We start from the raw sequence: 19,545 nt of genomic DNA, 5'->3' as shown, positions 1-19,545 counted from the left end.
AAAGAAGCAGGCTCCATGCAAGGAGCCTGATTTGGAACTCGATCCCAGAACCCTGGGATCATGCCCTGAACCAAAGGCAGATGCTCAACCACTGAGCCACCCAGGTGCCCTATGTGTTGGCTTTTTACAGCTTTTTAGCCAGCCCTTGCCTCCCAGAATTCACTGTTACCATGTAGTCACCTAACTGTACTGGAGACCAGCGGCGCTCACTTCTGGAATGGATCTAAAAGCCCCAGAAGTCAGCACCTAGAGTGGAAAGCCTAAACAAGTGGCCTGAGGTGTGATGCACCTGCCTTAGGGCATCACAAGTGTGTGTTAGAGTCCTCGCTGCCCCAGGCCTGTAGCCCGTGTTTCCTTTGGGCCTCATCACCTGCTGGGGAGTCATGCTGGATCTTTAAACGAGGTGACCTGCCTGGTTTAGGCATGTCCACATGAGTGCAGATAAGCACAGGCTCTTAATCTGCCAGCAAGACCACGTGGACCCTCGGGGGAGGCGTTTTGGCAGCCTCACTCAGCCCTGCAGGGTCAGAGGCCAGCAGTGTGTGGAGGGGTGCGTGGCCCTCAGCCCCCTACACTACAGCTGAGGACGTGGGCACCCATGATCACAGGACCTCCCACCGCACCTTGATGGGGCCTTTGGAGGGGTCAGCACCCCTTCTGTCCCACGGTGCCTCCGCCCAAGCCTGCCAGAAAGTTGTGTTTCTATCAGACAGAGTTTGTGAAGCCTTCCATGGCCGATCCCTCTGACTCCCCCAGGATTCCCAAGGGGGTGAAGAGACACCCCACAAAAAGATGGTTGGGTTTGCAATCCCTGCCTTGGGAGGTCTCCCTTTCATACCTCACCCATGCCAGATGTGGTTCACTTCCTGTGGTGTTTGACCTACGACCTGGTTAGTGCCCCCTGCTCCTCAGAGGTCCCACTTCCTGGGAGAAGTAACGTCATCTGTGTGCCAGGTCTCCAGGCTGAGGGGCTTATAGCCCTCTCTGCTGCCGATCATCTCTGTGTTTGCTCAGGTCTGAGCACAGGGCTAAGGTCAGCCTCCGTGGCAAGCTTCCAGGGAGTTCTGCTTCCATGGAGGGAAGACTCAGGCTTCCCGGGAGCTCTGGTTTCTTTAACTTATCATCTTTCAGTTTTATCTGCGTGGCTCTTTCCTCAGGTAACTCCAGCAGTGACTTTCCCTGCCAGGCTCTCCTGGCCTGGCCTGAAGTGACCCCCTCAGTCCTCTGCCTGTTTTCTCCTATCCCCAGACTTCCTCTGAGATCCCCAGAGCCAAGGTGATGGGTCTGTAAGCAGCATGGGAAAGGATTTGGCCAAGAGCACCATGAGAAGGATTCCTCTAGGCAGGCTGCTGGCTGACAGCCACTGGCTGCCTTGTTGAGACCTGGGCCTGTGACTCTTGCAAGCCTGGGAAGAAAACCCAGGAAGAAGCCACTCCCCTCAGTTTATTCAGTCTCCAGAGCCAGATGGGCCTCTGTACAGTGTCCCCCAAGCGCATGGTCATCAAGCTGTGTTGGAAGCCACATCACCCTGAGCATATTTGAACTTCTTCCAAAGTCACGCAAGTCCAAGAAGCCTGGCTTCTTGAGGTAAGGTGAAGCTAATTCTTGCCATGACAAATCCTGGCGGGGAGTCCCAGACCTGCCCATGACATGCTCACCGTGACAGCATGTCTACCAACCCTGCCCATGAAAACACATGGGCAAATAGTATTTCTACCTAAGCTGAGAAGGAAGATGTGCAAACACCTAAATATCTTCGCAAAGTGCCTCTCACGTTCCAGAACTGGGTAGAGTACATATCGGGGAGGATTATCATACAGTTTCTAGAAGCTTCATTGAATCCGTGCAAGTCAGCGTAGTATTTGCACCATTACAACATGTGCCCATTAGATCCTGCTGATCTTTACTTTTCTTGTTACGTTTGGCTGATTTTCTCCATCTTGAGTCTCTGCACTGTGAATGAATCTGACTTTCTTTTTTGGTCACAGGGTAAGGGACTTCAGCTCAGCTCCTTTTTGTCTTCCCTTGCCCCATGAAGTTATATGAACCTCCTGCTCTCCTTTTCAGCTCCTTTCCCCTGAGAGCAGCTTGCTGAGTGGAGAACAGATCGTACCTTATGACCCAGTTAACTTTAGCCCAGAAGCTGAAAGGGGATGATATAACATAGTAAGGACAATCAAATAATGGGATTGGCCCCGGGGATCGCATGCTGAAGGCGGAGTGAGCAAACAAGGGACCTACCCATCTGAGTTTCAACGGGGCAGCCTATGCTGCCCTGTGTTTCGAACACAGTCCGGGGGCAGGAAGCCCAGATCTGCAGTCACCTGTCATGGTCACCTTTGGTTACATGGGAGGGCTGATCCTGGCGTGACGCCGTTCCTTCTAAGGACTTGTACTTCCCATAATCCCGGACTCAAAGGGAAATCCTGGTTCCAATGTAGGACTTGCTACATTTGGAGAAAATATTTGGAGTATTGTAGTTTATTTGTCTGGGAAGGTCCTCTTTAGATTGTATCATGTAATGCTTTTCCAAACTTGTTTTCTTCTTTCCTTTCCCTTTAGCTTCAGGAACAAAAAAAGCAGACACAAAAAAAGCATGTGTTCTGTACCCACCCTGAGTTCGGCATCCCAGGTAGTGGAATGGATGGAGACCCCCCCAGCCCTCAGCAAGAGTGGGACCCCACTCACTTTGCACACCTCCGTCTGTCATATATAGCACTCACAGATACGTTATATGGAAATGTCTTGTGAGTCCCTGTGTGTTGTAAATTTCTAAGTCACAGACTGTATCCAAATGAGCAAGATGGGTATGGCCACAAGTGACAGTGAGCAAAGGAACCCCTGCCGCCCCAGAACAAGATGGCATGTTACTTCCAGGCTTGTGTAAATCAAGGGCCCTGAGGCTGCTGAGGACTTGCTTTCAGGGGTGTGCAGGGTCTGGGCCCCTTCCCATCATGGCCACACTCTTGGTGGTGGCCTTCGTGGTCCAGGGAGGCAGGAGGGTTCAAGAGTTCTCCTGCGAGCTGACCAGCAAATAGTACTGCACTGTGCCTGGGGGCCTCCTCTCTCCACACCTACCCTGCTGGCTCCCAGTTCCCGTCCAAAATATCCAACCCCCCTGACCACTTGAAAGAAAAGAAAAATTAGTCTGAGATGATTCCTTTATGCAGCCAGACCGACAGCCAGAACGAGGCAGGGGGGCACTCACCCCAGCAGTAGCAGACGGCCTCCTCTCCTGGCCTGACTCCATTGGTCCCCGCCCGTCTAATGGACCAGACCCCCACAAGGGCCTGGACCCTCCTGGTGCCAGTGCCGCATGCAGCTCTGCCCCGCCCCACCCCAAGGCAGTGACCTCAAAATGCAGCTCTGTGTTGAAAAGTAAAGGGAAACTGGACATACAGGGCTCAGTCCTAGCTCTAAAAAAGAATTTAACTAGCAGAGAAGACTAAAGCAAACTTTCCTTTAAAAAACTGGATTTCAAAATGCTTCATAACAAAAACATAACACAAGCCAAAAAATCAAAACACGGTTTCATGGTGCACGACCCAAACCCTCTGAAACGCTGAATGCCATACCTTATTTAAGACCTGTAATTCCAGTATTCAGGCAGGATTCAAGACGCTGCCACTCCTTCAATACAGCTCGTCAACAAAAATAAATGGCCCGTGAACCAGCACTCAGATTGTGCTGGGGGTTAATACATGAATTCAGAAGTAGAAGTTACTTTGCTTTAATTAGAAACCTATTGCAACAGCTTGGGAGGAGGGGAGAGATGGAGCTTATCATTGGTTTGAAGCCAGATCTGTTTCTAGAATTAACACAGGGAATTCATAACAATTAATAGTTACCATAAATAATTTTTTAATTTATAGTTGCTGGAAACCCAGAGACATATTTAAAATCAATGAAAAAATGGTAGGCTGTTTCCTTTTCTTTGAATGGCATCTACCTTCCTGGGTGGAAGCTTGATTCAACGTGGTGCCCAGCTCACGGTCAGCAGTGGAAATGTTAGCCCCTCAGTGAGGTGCCAGTGCAAAGGTACAGCACATCGTCACGTGAAGCTAGATTGCTCTCCCTCCCTTCTGAATGCAACACCTCTGACATTGTATGTTCATCCCATCTTTCCCCAAGTGAGCAAAATTCCCACAAATAAATGAATTTGGAAATAAAACCCAACTGGATTAAACCGAGTTCAATGCCTTACTTTCAATGCATTATGAAGTATAATGGACCCATGAACACCACGTGCCTCACAAATGCATGCCTGCCATCCTTGTGCTGACCTTGAGAATCTTCTGTGGCTCTTTCTAATTGTTAGTATAGTGCTTCTGAAAGCACACACACAAACATGACTTACTTTTTATTGCAGGGAACTTCAGAGCACAGACACACGATGGATTTAATTATTTAAAACACGTTATGAGTGTTTAGTGGAGAGGAGCAAAAACACTGCCCACATGCCTTCAGCCAGCATCCTCTGTGTGCCTTCCCCTCACAAAGCTTCTTCCTAGAATGATTTCTAGACCCATCTGTGATTTCACAGGGATGTGGCTTATATTTCAAACAGTATGACACAGCCTGGGACAGCACCAGGGTTCAATGAGTAGAGCCTTGGAGGCAAAGACACTTGGAATTCACTTTTCAAGTGTAGAACTTATACTTGCAGGAAAGATTTGAGGCAACTAGGGAAAAAAATCTCTAAGGCTTGGTTTTTCCATTGATGGAAGAGGTGATGATGGTAGGAACCTCACATCACATAATGTGATGTGATAATGAATAAGGTAGTATGCATAAAGCTCCTTGCCTAGAATTCTGGTTAGAGTCATTGAGTGACTATAGGGTGTTCCAATTAGATACATCAGTAGGTTAGACAAAGACATTAGGTGGCAGGTTGTTCTTTATGAAGTTTTGCTCCTTTCAGGTAAAGTTTTATCTTTTTGACAAAATTTATGACCATTTTAAAATCAAAAACTCTTTTTTAGTATAAAACTCTTTAAAAAACAAAAAATAAAACTCTTTAAAGCAGGGATATGTCTCGTTGGCTTGGATGGATCTGGCTATTAGTAGTTGATACATGTTTATTACATTTAATTAAAAGTTTTTATGCCAAAATGAATTTGACTGGCTCTACCTAGTCCAACAAACTGTTGTCTCAGTTATTAGATGATAGAAAAAGGGGTAAAAAACAACATACAATTTTTAAAAAACAACATGCAATCAAATTTCATGATTTATGGGGTAGTTGTGTTCTACGACTTCACTGCAAACACAGAATTAACAAATACTGAACCATTAGTTCTAGAGAAGATACAGATTTATGTTTCTATGAGCCTCTGTTCATAACATTTCCACCATCAGATCAATGCATAGCCTTGTTTCAAGTGTGTTTCTGTTTGAAGGGCTTTCTTACCACATACTGTTGATTCCTTAACGTTGGACTCACAGCCAGCAAACACCTCACAGCCAGCAAACACGGATGCCCCCATCCAAATAAAGCTTATCTATCTAGTGCACGTGTTCTCAAAAAAAGTCCGTCACAGCCCCCTGTGCTTATGGCCACCGGACTTCACACTTTGGGGGCCATTTTAAATAGTGAAATCACCACCAAAAAGCAAAAATGCAAAAAAAGCATGGCACTAAACAGACCATTGAAAGGACATTTATTTCCTGCATGGAAGCTGACATACAAGGCAGTGTGTGGCCTTGATCTGCCTCAGCTGGGGATGTGCCCCTCAGGTGACTTGTATCCTTAAAATGACCACGACAGCACTGCCGGGTGGTTATGAAGGTGCAAGTACAGTTTAGCAAGCAGGTGAATTTGCAAATATGCATCCTACAAAAAGTAGGGAGCACCTGTATTCTGTTTTGTCCCTTCAGATGTGCTGGTACACGGTGAGTTTCTGTTCTCCAGGGACGAAGCTGCATCCCCCATCCACATGCCATGGCTGCAGCTGTCCTTGGGGGAGCCTGTCACCAAGGAGCCTCCGCTGTTCCCCACAGGAGGGAGGCTGGAGCTCAGGCATCCCCCGGGTGTACAGTGGCCTTGCTTCTCCATGTGCACTTCCTTTCCTCCCTGGCCACAGCTCACCCTGGCAGCTGTATCAGATTGTTTCCTCTGTGATCCCATGATTTAGAAGTGCTTGCCCAAAAAAGCCTAAGTTAATTGTTTTTTCAGTTGTCATCCTTAGGAGAGGGGTATTGAGGGAGAGGAATTGGCCCCCCAAAAGGGTGTGAGGGAGCTGGTTGGGGGCAAGACCCAGCTGCCCAGGAAGGAAAGGATGGGAGGAGCAATTTACCACCAGCCCAACTCAAATTAGGCCTCACGAAGCAAATTACTGTGTTTAGAAAGGACTTTTGTCTACGAGGAGTCAGCCTTCAGTGTGCTGCCTGCCCGAGGAGATGCTGCCGGGAAAATCCTGGCATGAGTGACCAAGTGCACACTGAGGCCCCGTAGCCTGGCGTCAGTCTCTGGCTGCCCTTGGCCCAACTGTGCCTCAGTTTCACCAGGCTGCTGAGGGCAGCCGCTCTCCCTTGGCGTGGCATGGGAGTGGGCTGGGGATGTTGTGTTTGCAGGTCGAAGCCCAGATGCCCGGGTTGGCTTGAGTTTGACACACTTAGACACAGTGTAGCCCCTGTTGTGGTTTTCTTCTTAGCACCCCCCCACCCCCCAGCAGCTTGGAGAGATTGATAGGTTGATACTTTGAGGGCAGACTGTGGCACTCTAAGATTTCAGCACAGACCGGCAGCTCTTGAGAGTGTTTCTGGTTGTTGAAGGTTAGTAATAGCCAAAGGTTATTGAAGACTTAAGGTTATTGAAGACTTAATACTGCAAGGCGCTGTTCTCACCACTCTCCATGCATATTTTTATTGGCTCGTTTAATCCTTCCTTTGCACCCCAAGAACTCTCCCAGGTAGGCACTATTATCCTATGCATTTGGCAGGTAAGGAAACTGAGGCAGAGAGTGGTTAAGGAGGGAGTAAGCCCACAGTTCCGTAGCTAGTAGGCAGGGCACCGGCTCCAACAGGCAGCCTGTATCCCCAGCCCCACACAGTGCTGCAGAATTGCAGTGACGCGTCTTCAGTCAACACCTCTCGTGTTCAGGAGTTAGGAGTCAGGAGCGGTGCAGAAGCGTCATGTGTGAGGTCCCGGAGGAGCTCTGCATGGTGCCTCCAGGGGTGGGAAGTCTGCCTGCCAGGCTTCTGTCCTCGTGAGACTGCGGTCGTGGGAGGAGTGGGAATGCACAGGAAACAGGCAGAAGACATTCAAGGTGCCCTGTGGACTCCAGTGCAGGCAGGGCACTGGCTGGAGCAGGGAAGTGGGGCCGGTGTTGGGTAGTCAGAGGTAAGTAGGGAAGGTGTTTCCCAAGAAGGAACCTTGAGGTGGGCCTGGAAAAATGGTCTTCAGAATTAGTCTACACCTTCTTGACCACCTGCAGCCAAGGGTAGTAGGGACAGCAGCCACAGCCCAGGGAATGAGAATCACGTCTTCCCTGCTGCTAGGGGAGGTGGGCCTTGATGCTTCCACCTCCCCCATAATTAAAAGGGGAAAGGTCAACATGGAGCATTTGGCAGTAAAAAGAGTTTGGGATAGTCTTTGAATTGAGGCTTGTATTTGGGTTTTCTGTGGCTCTCCCGGCTTTGGCTTTTTGGGTTTGTTGTTTAAAGCAATGTGATTCTGGGGAGCCTGGGTGGCTGAGTCGGGTTCACATCTGCTTTCAGCTCAGGTCGTGATCCTGGGATCCTGGGGTTGAGTACTGAGTGGGGCTCCCCACTTAGCAGGGAGTCTGCTTCTCCCTCTGCCCCTGCCCCTGCTTGTGTGCTCGCTCTCTCGCGCTCTCTCAAATAAATAAATAAAAATCCTTAAAAAAAATAATAAACCCACATGATTGTAAGCACTGAGTATGCCTTGAACCTTTACAGCCCCTGAGAAAAGTCCTGGGGACTGTGTGAGGGGCCCAGGGGCCCAGCCCCTGGAAGCGAGGGTTGTGTTGGGGGTGGAGGGGGAGCTGCCGGGTGGGACCAGTGCCCTCCCCCCCCCCCCCGCTGGGGGACCCCTTGGGAGCGCTCAGTAGGGACACAATACCCTCTGTGAGGGTGGTGGGGGCATAGAAGCACCACTTCACTGGCCTCTGCGAAGCAGTAGCTGACTCTGTCCTGTAGTCAGGCCCTTCTTTTATCTGCAAATCCCATGTCCGCTGCCCCCACCACCCTCCATGAGAGAAAAAGCCCAATTCTTTACTCTTCAGAAACATCAGAAAGGGTTGTAATAAAGTCATAACAGGTCCCGAGGCTCTTGAAAGTGGTGAGTTTACAGGCGTCCGGTGCCAGCATTCTGCGGGATTGGTTCTGCAGCCTCTCTGCGATTCTGCTGCAGGGGAAGGAGAGTCGGAATCACCTGTCGTGCAAAAATTTGGCAGTGCTGAGAAAAAAATCCTTTACTGTGTGTTTTTCTTCCCTAACCTCTGCTGCCAAAGTAAATGAGTACTGTCTTAAAGTATCTATTCTTTAACATTGAAATGTTACTGTTCATTGGATTTTCTCTCCCCCTTTTGTCTTCATGTGAGAATAAAGCCAGTTAAAAATAACTGTGATGATTCTCTCTATAGCAGTTCTCCAGCACCTGCCAAGAAATATACAGATCCTGTGATGGGTGGATCCACACTGCTTTGGGCTCTGGGGAAGAAGTGAGGGTACCAGCATTGGTACAGGAAGAGTCCTTTGTCTTGTGCCCCTCTTACTTTCAGGGTGGCTTACTGACTTTCCTCTCAAGATTCTCAAGACTTTCCCTGTTTATGTATTCATTTTATTATTTTGCGTTAAGTTCTTTTATTCTCTTCTATGTAGGTAGAAGGCTCTGGGTACATGCTGTGGCATAGGTTGCATAGGATGCGTTCCTCTGCAAGAATGGAGAGCCCAAATCAGACTAGCTTTAGCAGTAAAGGGAATTTATTGGTTTCCGTTGCTGAGGAATTCAGAGGGAGATGGCTTCCAGGTTAGGGTGAATCCAGCCAGTCTGCAGGGTTACCACAAACCTGGTTTTGTTTCTTCTACTGGCTCTGCCTCTGCATTGGTTGCCTTTAAACCAAGAGTGGATCTCCTCCTGGTCCCCAGGTGGCTGGAAGCAGCGTTTGAGAGTATATAGTTAAGTGTGCACATCCAGAAAAAAGTCGTCTCAGGAGAGGTCTTTGTCTTTGCATTCTCCAAGGGGTCTTACTTAGGTCGTATGCCTGTCACTTGAGTCAGAAAGATACAGTACACTGATTGGCTTAGCTGAGGTACATGATGTGTGTCTCTAGATGGGAGTGGAGTCACCTTCCTGAGAATTGTGGGATCTCTAGAAAGGAAAGAAGGAGGTGATGCTGGAGAAGCTGCCAATCATTGTGAAGTGTGAACAAAATACATAGCTTTTTTTTTTATTCTGGATTTTTCAATTGATAAATATTGGTGCTAGAGATATGTCATCAAAAACAAGACCCTATCTATTTTTCTGTGAGTTCCCTTGTCTTGATCCCTTCCTTTCCCAGACATTCAGGAGAAAGGCTGTCAAAAGGAGACCAGATTGAGGAGCTCCTTGCTGCTATCCCAGAATCTGAAATGGGAGGGAGGAAGAAACACAGAAATGGAGGCCTCATTCCCCATTCAATAAAATATTCTTCAAGAAAAGAATCTGTGTCGCTTGCAACATTATTCATAAAGAAACAAGTTTAATGAAAATGAGATGTAATAAGAAATGATCCTGCTTAATTCATTAATTGCCCAAACTATGGGCTTTCCTACTCACAATGCCCCTCCTTGCTCATGCCAGGCCACATCCTTGCTGCGTCCTTGCTCAAATCCGGGTTTTTGTAGCACACAATAAAGAGATGTATAAATGACCTGAAACCCTTCCTCTTCTGTTGGCAGTGGGCAGTTTGCAGTCGTGAAGAAATGCCGGGAGAAGAGCACTGGTCTCCAGTATGCCGCCAAGTTTATCAAGAAGAGGCGGACGAAATCCAGCCGGCGGGGCGTGAGCCGCGAGGACATCGAGCGGGAGGTCAGCATCCTGAAGGAGATCCAGCACCCCAACGTCATCACCCTACATGAGGTCTACGAGAACAAGACCGACGTCATCCTGATTCTAGAACTGTGAGTGGTGCCTGGGTGGGGGGTGGGGGGCGGTCAGGGCAGGTTGAGGTCGGCCCAGGGCTGCCCAGCCCCCTTGGGAGTTAACTCTGCTCTGCCAAATTCGAGGACAGCCATGCGTTGCCTGCCTGAGGCCTGTCCGTGGTGATCTAGAATGCTTCAGAAGGTCCCCAAATCTCGGGGCTCCTCTTCCTTTGTCAGGAGGTCATCTGTTTCCTGAGTTTTATGATAAACTTTAAGCTAATGTTCTTTTTCTCCTCTGGCTGTTCCTCTGCCTTCTCTCTGTTTTTCCACTTCTCTTCCTCCTCCTTCCGTCTTAACCCCCACCTCCGATTTCAGCTGTTAGAACTGTCAACACTAATTACATGAGAGGGTAAAATGGAACCAGAATCACTCAGAGGTGATTATAGGACTTGCTTTTCAAGCCTTTCACTTCTGTTATCAGGCAGGCCCTGCCTGTGGGATGTTATTGTGGGAAACTGATTGCAGCATGGAGTTCTGCGATGTGTCTGTCTGTCCCCCAGCCCTGGGGTCCTGCCCAAGTGCTCCACCCCTGTGAAGGGACAGGCTGGCAGGGAGGAGAGGATGCTTCCTGCTCCCCTACAGCAGCTGGCTGGGAATGGCTCTGGGCTGTGGGCTTTGCAGGCCAGGCCTTAGTGCCCCAAGTGCAGGAGCCATGATAGAGCCGGAGAAGCCAAGGTGACACACCAATCTGGGTGGTTCTTAGTGTTGATGGGCCCCACTTGTTTCCTGGGGCCTCTAGAATTCAAATCTGCTCATCCCACTGCCAAACAGCTTCCCTTGTTTACAGATCTCTTAGGTTACAAGGGGGTTTTGGAGACCAGATGGGATGGAAAGCAGCAGAGGGAGGTTTATGGAGGACACATTGTAGCCCCGAGGGTACCACACTGCAGGCACTTGGGCTTTGCCAGCGCAGCTGCCCCGGGGATGCCTGCACCTTCCTGTCTGCCACTAGTGTGTGGGTACTTTTTTGTTATGGATCTGAGCAGCAACTTTCTTAACTGTAAATTGGGGTTGTTAATAGCTACCTCTGCAGGGTCATGAGGAAATAAGTGAGTTAAGAATTTGACAATCCCCAGCATAGTTAAAGGGCTCACTGGGGTGCTAAGGGGCTTTCTGGGGTGCTAAGGGGGCTCCCTGGGGTACCAAGGGGCTCTCTGGGGTATAAAGGGGCTTGATGGGGTACTAAGAGGGGTTCACTGGGGTGCTACGGGGCTCATTGGGGTGCTAAGGGCTCCCTGAGGTACAGCAGAGGAAAGAGACATGGCACAGTGTAATCCTTGCTGCGACTTCATATGGCAACGCAGGAACCAGACAGAACCAAGATCCAAATCCAGGCCAATCCTCACCGTCCGTCAGCCTGCGTTTCCTCTCTTAAGACTGTTGTAAGAGGCCATGAGTATAAAATTCCTGGGGAAGAAAGGTTACAAGTCACAGCTGTTTTGCCTTTTCAGAGAATTACCAGATTGTGCCCAGTGCCTCAGGAGTGTCACGTATCCTCTTTACACACCGGGCTGTGGGATGATGCCTGTGCCTATGGCTCTCCTGGTCCCTACCTGCCCCTGTGCATGTTCTGGAGTCAGCTGCTTGCCTGGTCCCATACCGTACATATTTCCCTGTAGGTCCACCTGTCCTGTGCATCGATTGGTGACATGCATTTTTTTTTTAAGCATTTCATTTTTCCAATTTTTAAAAGTATCATACAGTCAATCTGGTGCAAGTCTTGGGAATTGAACGCATGCTTAGATTTGTGGAATCACCACCCAAATCAGGATTCAGAACAGTCCCATCCCCCCCACAAGCTCCCGTGTCTCAATCCTTTACAGCCACACACCTTCTGCCCCCTACCTCCTGGTAACCGCTGAGCTGTTGCGTCTTCTCAAATATGTCCTATAAATAGAATTGTGCAATATTCAGTCTTTTGAGACTGGCTTCTTTCACTCAGCATATTACTTTTGAGATTCATATATGCGTCTTTTGCTCCGTTTTGTTGCTGAGTGGTGTTCTGAGTGGAAGCTCGTTTGTCCTCTTACCCCCTGAAGGGACATTTGTGTTCTTTCTGGTATTTGGTGATCATGAATAAAGCAGCTGTAAATATTTACTTACGGGCTTTTGTACAATATTAAGTTCTCATTTCTTTTTCTTTTTAAAAGATTCTATTTATTTACTTGAGAGAGAGAGAGAGAGACAGAGACAGTGTGAGCAGGAGGGGGAGAGAGAGAATCTGAGAAGGACTCCGTACTGAGCTGGAGCCCAGTATGGGGCTCGATCCCACCACCTCAACATCATGACCTGAGCCCAAACCAAGAGTCAGAGGCTAAATTGACTGAGCCACCCAGGCACCCCAAGTTTTCATTTATTTTGGATAAATACCCATGAGTGGGATTGCTGTGTCACACATAACTACCGGTTTGTGAGACACTGATGAGTGGCTTCCTGCCGCGGCCGTACAGGACAGCAATCCTTCCAGCAGAGACTAGGAATTCCCATTGCTGCACCAACCCTTGGATGTGTCAGTACTTGTTTTAATTGTAGCCGTTCTGGGGATTCGTAGTGGCACGTAACATTCACTGTCCATCGTATGGTGACCTTGAATGAGGGTTGAGCGAACCTACTGAGAATGGCCTTTAGATGGAGAGGACAGGAGGGGCCTGAGAGGGTGCCCCTTCCCCACAAGGTTAGCGGTGTTTTTCTCCTCCCTGAGTATTTGCTCTTCACAGCTTTCAGCACCCCTGTGAGCTGATTCCTGTCTTTTCACCCACTGGGCATGTGGGGGTTGTGATGGTGACTTTTATGTGTCAGTGGGGATGTCCAGACGTTAGATCCAACATTATTCTGGGTCGTGTCTGTGAGAGTGTTTCTGAATGAGGTTAACATTTGAATTAGTAGTCTGAATAAGACAGATCACCTTTTCCTATGTGGGAGGGCCTCATCCAGTCAGTTGAGGGCCCCCATGGGACAAAATGGAACCTTACCTCTCATAAGAGGAATTCCTCTTACCTGATGGCCTTGGAGCCTAGGACAGAGGTTTTTTCCTGTCTTAGGACTGCACTGAACCTTCAGCTCTCCTGGGTCTCTAGCCAGGTCCAGATCACTCACCCCAGATCTGGAAACTTGTCAGCCTCCATGATCATGTGAGCCAATTCCTTAGAATAAATCCTCTCTCCCTCCATGTATGTACACATACTTCCTATCGGTTCTATTTCTCTGGAGACCCCTGATTGATATAGTCAGAAGGAATATGTACCCTTCTGTAGACATCACAAGCCTGTCCCATTTGTGTTTATTTACTTTGCCACAAAGAGGTGTTTTTTTTTTTTAAGATTTTTATTTATTTATTCATGAGAGACACAGAGAGAGGCAGAGACACAGGCAGAGGGAGAAGCAGGCTCCCCGCAAGGAGCCCAATGCAAGACCCGATCCCAGGACCTCAGGATGATGACCCAAGCCAAAGGCAGATGCTCAGCCACTGAGCCACCCAGACATCCCACAAATAGGTGTTTTAATTTTTAATAGACAATTCAGAATATTAGGTTTGCCTGGAAGAGACCATCATCTTTGTCATGGAAGAAATCATTCTACATTCTAATAGCTTTATGGGAAGTTTAGCCATCAGTGACATATTCCATCTCCTCTTAAGAATTCTGAGGTATTAATGATGGTTCAGGAGAGAATCAAATTTGAGAATTTGTGAGAAAATAACCCTGTGATGTAATGGGGGCCACTTGTCTGAATCCACTGGTACAATAATAACCCTTTGGTGGATGTATTTGTCTGATTTATTGCTTTGAGATGAGCTCCCTGGTAAGTAGAGCTTCCTTCAGGCTTTCTAAGGACACTTCTTCCCTCCTTGAAAATTTGTGCCTAATGCCACTTGTGTGTGTGAGTTGTCTACCTACCAACTTCAGGCCTGTCCTTACAGCGGAGGTGAAGAGACCAAACCACCACTCTGTTCCTTTTTTCTCCAGCTGCCTCCCATGACCTGGGAGGTGTGTGGAAATGGTATCTTTTCTGTCCTTTGGGAAGAAACTAATTGGTGTGTGTGTCAAAGGCACGGTCGTTCAATCCTAGTTCAGGATCTGCCCTTTAAGAATTATGTAAGCCTTGAAAGTCGCTTTAAAGAATGAAGTCCTCTGCCACCACCTCCGCCCCCACCAAATGTGTTCTACGGGGTAAGAATCGTTTGTTTCATAGCTGATCTGCTGTTGGAGCCCAGCACAGCATGCACACAAAAGAGGCATACGTGATGTCTGATGACGATTGCGTGTCCTCCCCATCCCACTGTTCCCTAGCGCAGTCATGCCAACCCGGAACTCTCTTCTAAGTGAGCTGTTACTCGCCTGTGCATTGTCCCATGGGCAAGCCTCTACAAAACCTTGAGGTCAGCACTTGACTCATTTGGTAACTCTGCTACCTCGTAAAAAGGGAAGCTCAGTTCTCAGAACTCAATGTCAGTGCTAATCAGAGCCACTGGCTTCTTGAATTTCATTCTTAAACTCGTTCCCTGGAAACAACTACATGTTTTAGGCTGTGGGTTGTGATGCATTTTTCTCTCTAGCTCTCCTCCCTCCAGACCTGATTCAAGCCCAACTGCCTCAGGGGCCAGAAAGGTGGTCAAAGCGAGCAAGTGCAGTCTGCATGAAGCCTCAGGGCTGGGGAGGCATCAGGGAATGGGGAGGACTGTGACTCAGCCAGAATCCTGATGCCCCACATCACACCAATCAGTTGATTGTTGTGGAATTTTAGATCTAGTGTTGCCAAATCATAGAATGTTTTTCCCAAGAAAAGTCTGTAATCTAGTTTTTTGATGTTGGCAGTTCATAGTATTCATAAACAGAAAAAAATAAAACCTATCTGAAGGCCACACATGACCTGCATAGACCTGAGACTCCAGTCTGTTTTATTGTAGCCGTAAGAACTAGTTGACCACTGCTGGGGGAGATACAGTGCATGATAAATACAGTCAGAGACTTCCCAGAAGGGCAAGGCACACACTTAGCATTACTTTATGGTGATTCTCAGACTTCAGCACGCATCAATATCTCCTGGAAGGCTTAGGAAAGTATACATCATCTGGCTGTACTTCTGGAGTTTCTGATTCAGTGGGTCTGAGTGGGACCCAAGAGTTGGCATTTGCGCAAATTCCCCAGTGATACTGATGCTGCAGGTCTGGTGTTCATCTTCTTAGAAGCTGTCACAGGTTGACATATGACCCTCCCAACCAGCTATGTTGAAATCTTAACTCCCAGTACCTCAAAATGTGACCTTATTTGGAAACAGGATCTGTGCATGTGGATTAGTTAGATGAGGTCACTCTGGAGTAAGGTGGGTGTCTAATCCACCATGGCCGGTGCCATCATAAGGAGGAGGCTGTACGAGGACAAAAGCTCGGGGAGAAGGCCCAGAAAGTGGAGGGTTGGAATGAGAGAGGCATGGCAGAGCTTCCCCCTCTGAGTCCTCAGGAGGGACCCAGAGCAGCAAGACCTTGATTTTGGACTTCTGGCCTCCAGAACTTCTGTGAGGCGTTAGTCTGTTGTTTCAAGCCACTCAAGGTGTGTGCTTTGTTAAAGCAACCCTTGCAAACTAATACAGATGTGCTGATTGAGTAGAAAACTGTAATTCCTAGACTGGGAGTCCACTCACATGCTAGTCTAAATTCTGTAAGCAAGTCAAAACCAAAACAAAATGCCTAATTATGGCGGCTCTGTGAGGCAGTCGAGCTGCTGAAGGCCTGGGCAGAAGAGGTGGCTGGGGTCTTAACTCAAGGTGGGAGCGGACATCACCCCATCCCCACCTGCCTTGGGAGAGTCATCCCTGTAGCTTTGAATCACCTATCTGAACGTGACAATGTAAAGATTTACAAAGTAAAAATGCTGACATTGCTATGTAAGCCTTGGCATGATGGGTTCTAACAGGAAAATCAAACCAGTTTGGATTTTCCAGTCTTAAATTTTTCTTCTTATTTGTTCTGCTTGGAATGTAAAGCAGATCTTGAAATCAGAGTAGCCCATTTTAGCTAGCTTGTGCACTTGCTTGCTCTCTCTTTTTGTGACAGGAAATTCAGTTTACTTAGTTTACTGTGGCTGTAGCCAAGTGCAGGGCGTGGAATGAATAATGCATTCTGTTATTAATAGTTTTTAAATTGAGCAATGTAAATTTCATTATTTTTTTATTGTGGTAAGAAACACATGAAATTGACCATCTGAACCATTTTTAGATGTATAATAATATAATTGTATGCACATTGTTGTCCAGTAGCTCTTTAGAACTTTTTCATCTCTATACCTTTGGAATAACAACTTCCCTTATTAGCTTACTTTTTGACTTTGACCAGGTTAATAATTACTGGAATTCTGTTTGCTCATTGCAAACAACCACTGAGTTCTACTCAAACATTTGTGCAATCTGAGGTCACTTGAAGCAGGATCATTGTAAAGTTGGCTCACTCTCTCTTTCATCGCCAAGCCAAGGTGAATTCTTTCAGTGTACGTCATCAGCTCGATGCATGTGGATGAATTCATTCCATCCTGACATCACCAGATCTAGAATCACAAGAGCTTTTCAAGAAGAAAATGCAGTGATTGGGGTGATAATCTCAAGCTACCTTAAAAGGGGCAACGTTGCACGAAGCAGGATATAGTTGTAGGGACATATGTGATGCTGGTGAGTGAGGTGTATCTGATGCTGGGGGGGCCAGTCAGCCCCCCACCTCCACCCCTCTGCCCTCCCCTGCTCTCTGTTCCTCTTTCTCTCTTCTCCTGGTCCTCACAAGACACAAAAGCACACTCAGATTTCTTCAATGTGTTTTTCCCCCCTAGCTGCATTTGTTCCTTCTTCTCTGAGCTCCCGCCAGCTCTTTTGACTTTTTGAACTTTTGGTTTTATTCAGAGAGGTAATTTCAAGAACTGTGCTGGGTTGCACTTTTGGCACTTCGCTCCTCAGTTAGGAGCTATTAGGCAAGAGCAGAGAACCGAAGTGCATTTGGCAGCAGCCTTACCTTTCTCAACAGAACTAAAGCACGTAAAATCAGTTCTTTTCCATTCAGGCGCTCTCTGGAGAAACAAAACCCTGTATGTGTGTCTTCCCCCACACTCTCACTTCTTGCCAGCACAGTTGAAAAGTGTTCCCTTAGTGTTTATTCAATGGGCATTTTCGTTCACTTAAGTGGAGCATTTGGTTGCTGGCTGGTCTTAGAAAATTTGGGAAAATGGAAGTTTTAAAAGCCATGTGTGGCATCTGAGCTCAAAGTTCTGTTGTTTTTCATCACATACTCATTATCTTAGTATCTGGCTTTGTGTTTTCTGTGATGTATCCATGAGTTAATCGGTATTTGCAATCTTTGCTTACCTCCAAGGAAGACCTGTAGTCCCCTGTGGTAAATGGGTTAGCACTGCTGCTTGCCAGCCAGCCTATGGACATCTGTAGCTTCCCTAACAGGCTGGTTGTTCTTGGGTCTCTCTCCAGGGACCACAGACCACTTTATGACACTCTAGGGTATTCCAAATTCCTGGGAACTGTTCACACTTCCTCTTGGAAACATGGAGAGAAATCTTATTATTTTCCTGCCTTGGTCACCACTCCCCTGACCATAGAGAGGATGTAACAGAAGGAAATTCTGGAGGACTGTGGCCCAAATGGCCCCTCAGACATTCTGATTTCCTCTCTTGTCCCATTCTCTTCCTGCTGGCCCCAGTTTCTCTTCTCTGTGCCTCAGGCCATCCCAGTGATGGGTCACAACTCCCTATATGGCTTGGCTTCCTCTCTGCATCCAGAGCCCAGGTCCCTCCCAGGCCAAGGGCTGCTATTTTGATCCTGCCGGCTCAGCCTAAACCTTCCACGTGGCTTTCCTCCCTGCTGGTCATATGGCACCCATATCTAGGCACACTGTGCTCAGAATTCTAGATGGTGGTTGGGTTGAGCTTGGAGACAGAAGCCTGGGGGACTCACCCCAAAAAACAGAGAGCCCCCAGACTCCAGGACCTGGGTGGCATTCCCTTCCTTAGGCCAGCGTCTAGGGCAGGTCAGTGGCAACCACTCCCGATCATTTTTGAGCCTCTCAGAGCCTCCTTTCTGCCTCATGTCATTGCAAAATGTTGCTTAAAATCAAATCAAAATATTTCTAAAATGACCTTGTATTTGCTTTTTTCCCTCCTAATTTGTATTTCCAAGTAACTAAATATTATCTGACCTTCTCATGTTTAATCATTCCTTTTCTTTCCAAGTGTGTGACTTGTTTTTAATACAGTGAGAATCACTGTGATGCAGATGAGGGACTGCAGGGCTCCAGTGGCACAGTGGTCGGTATTTGCATGTGTCATACTCAAATGCTAGTTTCATCTCCAGTCTGTGGACCATTGCAGTTACCACGTGTGGCTGCCGCGTGACCTGAATGCTGCTGTGTTGATGATTGTTAGATGTGGGACACGGGCTCATGGACCTGGACCACCCTTGGTGACAGAAGCATCTGCCTGATATTCTGATGGGGAAATTCAAGTGGAATTGATTGTTTCAGAAACATAGGGTAGCATGTTCACTTCTTCTAAGGTCCTTCCAGTTTGGTGTGGATCTTGGCCAACTGTTTTGAGGAAGAGGATGTAGGTAAAGGATGAGAGAGACTTTTCTTGGAGAAGAGAGGGAAGCTGGATTTCACATGGCTCTTTGGGTTAGCCACGGTGGAGCCCCTGCCTGACGTTACCTCATTTAATCCTTGGGTGCAGCTTCAGATTATTGTCACCACTCTGCAGATTCAGGAAACTGGGCCTGTTCTGTCTAGATACAGGAGTGGGGGATTCTGATTCTCAGACAGTTGCTTTTTGGGGAGGGAAAGTTTGTGTCTGAGTCCTAAAATTCTGCCAAGCCCCTGTAGGACTTAGCCTACAAGGCCCATTGCCTATCTTTTTTTGTTTTAATAAGATTTTATTCATTTATTTGACAGAGAGAGAGAAAGAGAGAGAGAGAGAGAGAGAGAGAGAGAACAAGCAGAAGGAGTGGAAGGGAGAAGCAGGCTCCCTGCAAAGCAGGAAGCCCGATGCAGGGCTTGATCCCAGGACCCCAGGATCACAACCTGAGCTGAAGGCAGACACTTAACTAACTGAGCCACCCAGGTGCCCCCCATTGCCCATCTTTTAAATGGTGTCATCTTTGGAGGTTGTGGGGGAGGTGATGGAAATAAAGAAGACCCCCTTGGAGCACCGAGGGCCCTCCAAGCCTGCCCCACTCACTCTCCTCTTCTTGCAGGACTTGGCCAGTCACCTGTGACCGATACCCCCAGGGCAGGGATTATCAGCTTTCAGTAGGCCTAGAGTTGTATTTGCTCCTCTTCAGTTTCTAAGCAGTGGTGTTGCAGCTTTTGGAAGCTAACTTGAACTTGGGGGACCTTTCTGACAGCCATGTTGCTCTTAC

At 47.8% G+C, this 19,545-nt stretch overlaps 1 protein-coding gene across 1 annotated transcript in view; it reads left to right on the top strand.

The window, feature by feature from the left end:
- Window positions 1-19,545, top strand: part of DAPK1 (death associated protein kinase 1) — a 169,671-nt gene that overhangs the window by 81,065 nt on the left and 69,061 nt on the right. The window contains exon 3 of the mRNA XM_077904609.1: window positions 9,904-10,125. Coding sequence (XP_077760735.1) covers window positions 9,904-10,125 — 222 coding nt within the window. The remainder of the gene's footprint in view (window positions 1-9,903; window positions 10,126-19,545) is intronic.

This window comes from Canis aureus, chromosome 1 (assembly GCF_053574225.1).
Source record: "Canis aureus isolate CA01 chromosome 1, VMU_Caureus_v.1.0, whole genome shotgun sequence".
NCBI lineage: Eukaryota > Metazoa > Chordata > Mammalia > Carnivora > Canidae > Canis > Canis aureus.
Note: the sequence above shows the minus strand (reverse complement) of the source record. Positions and strands in the feature narration are given on the sequence as shown.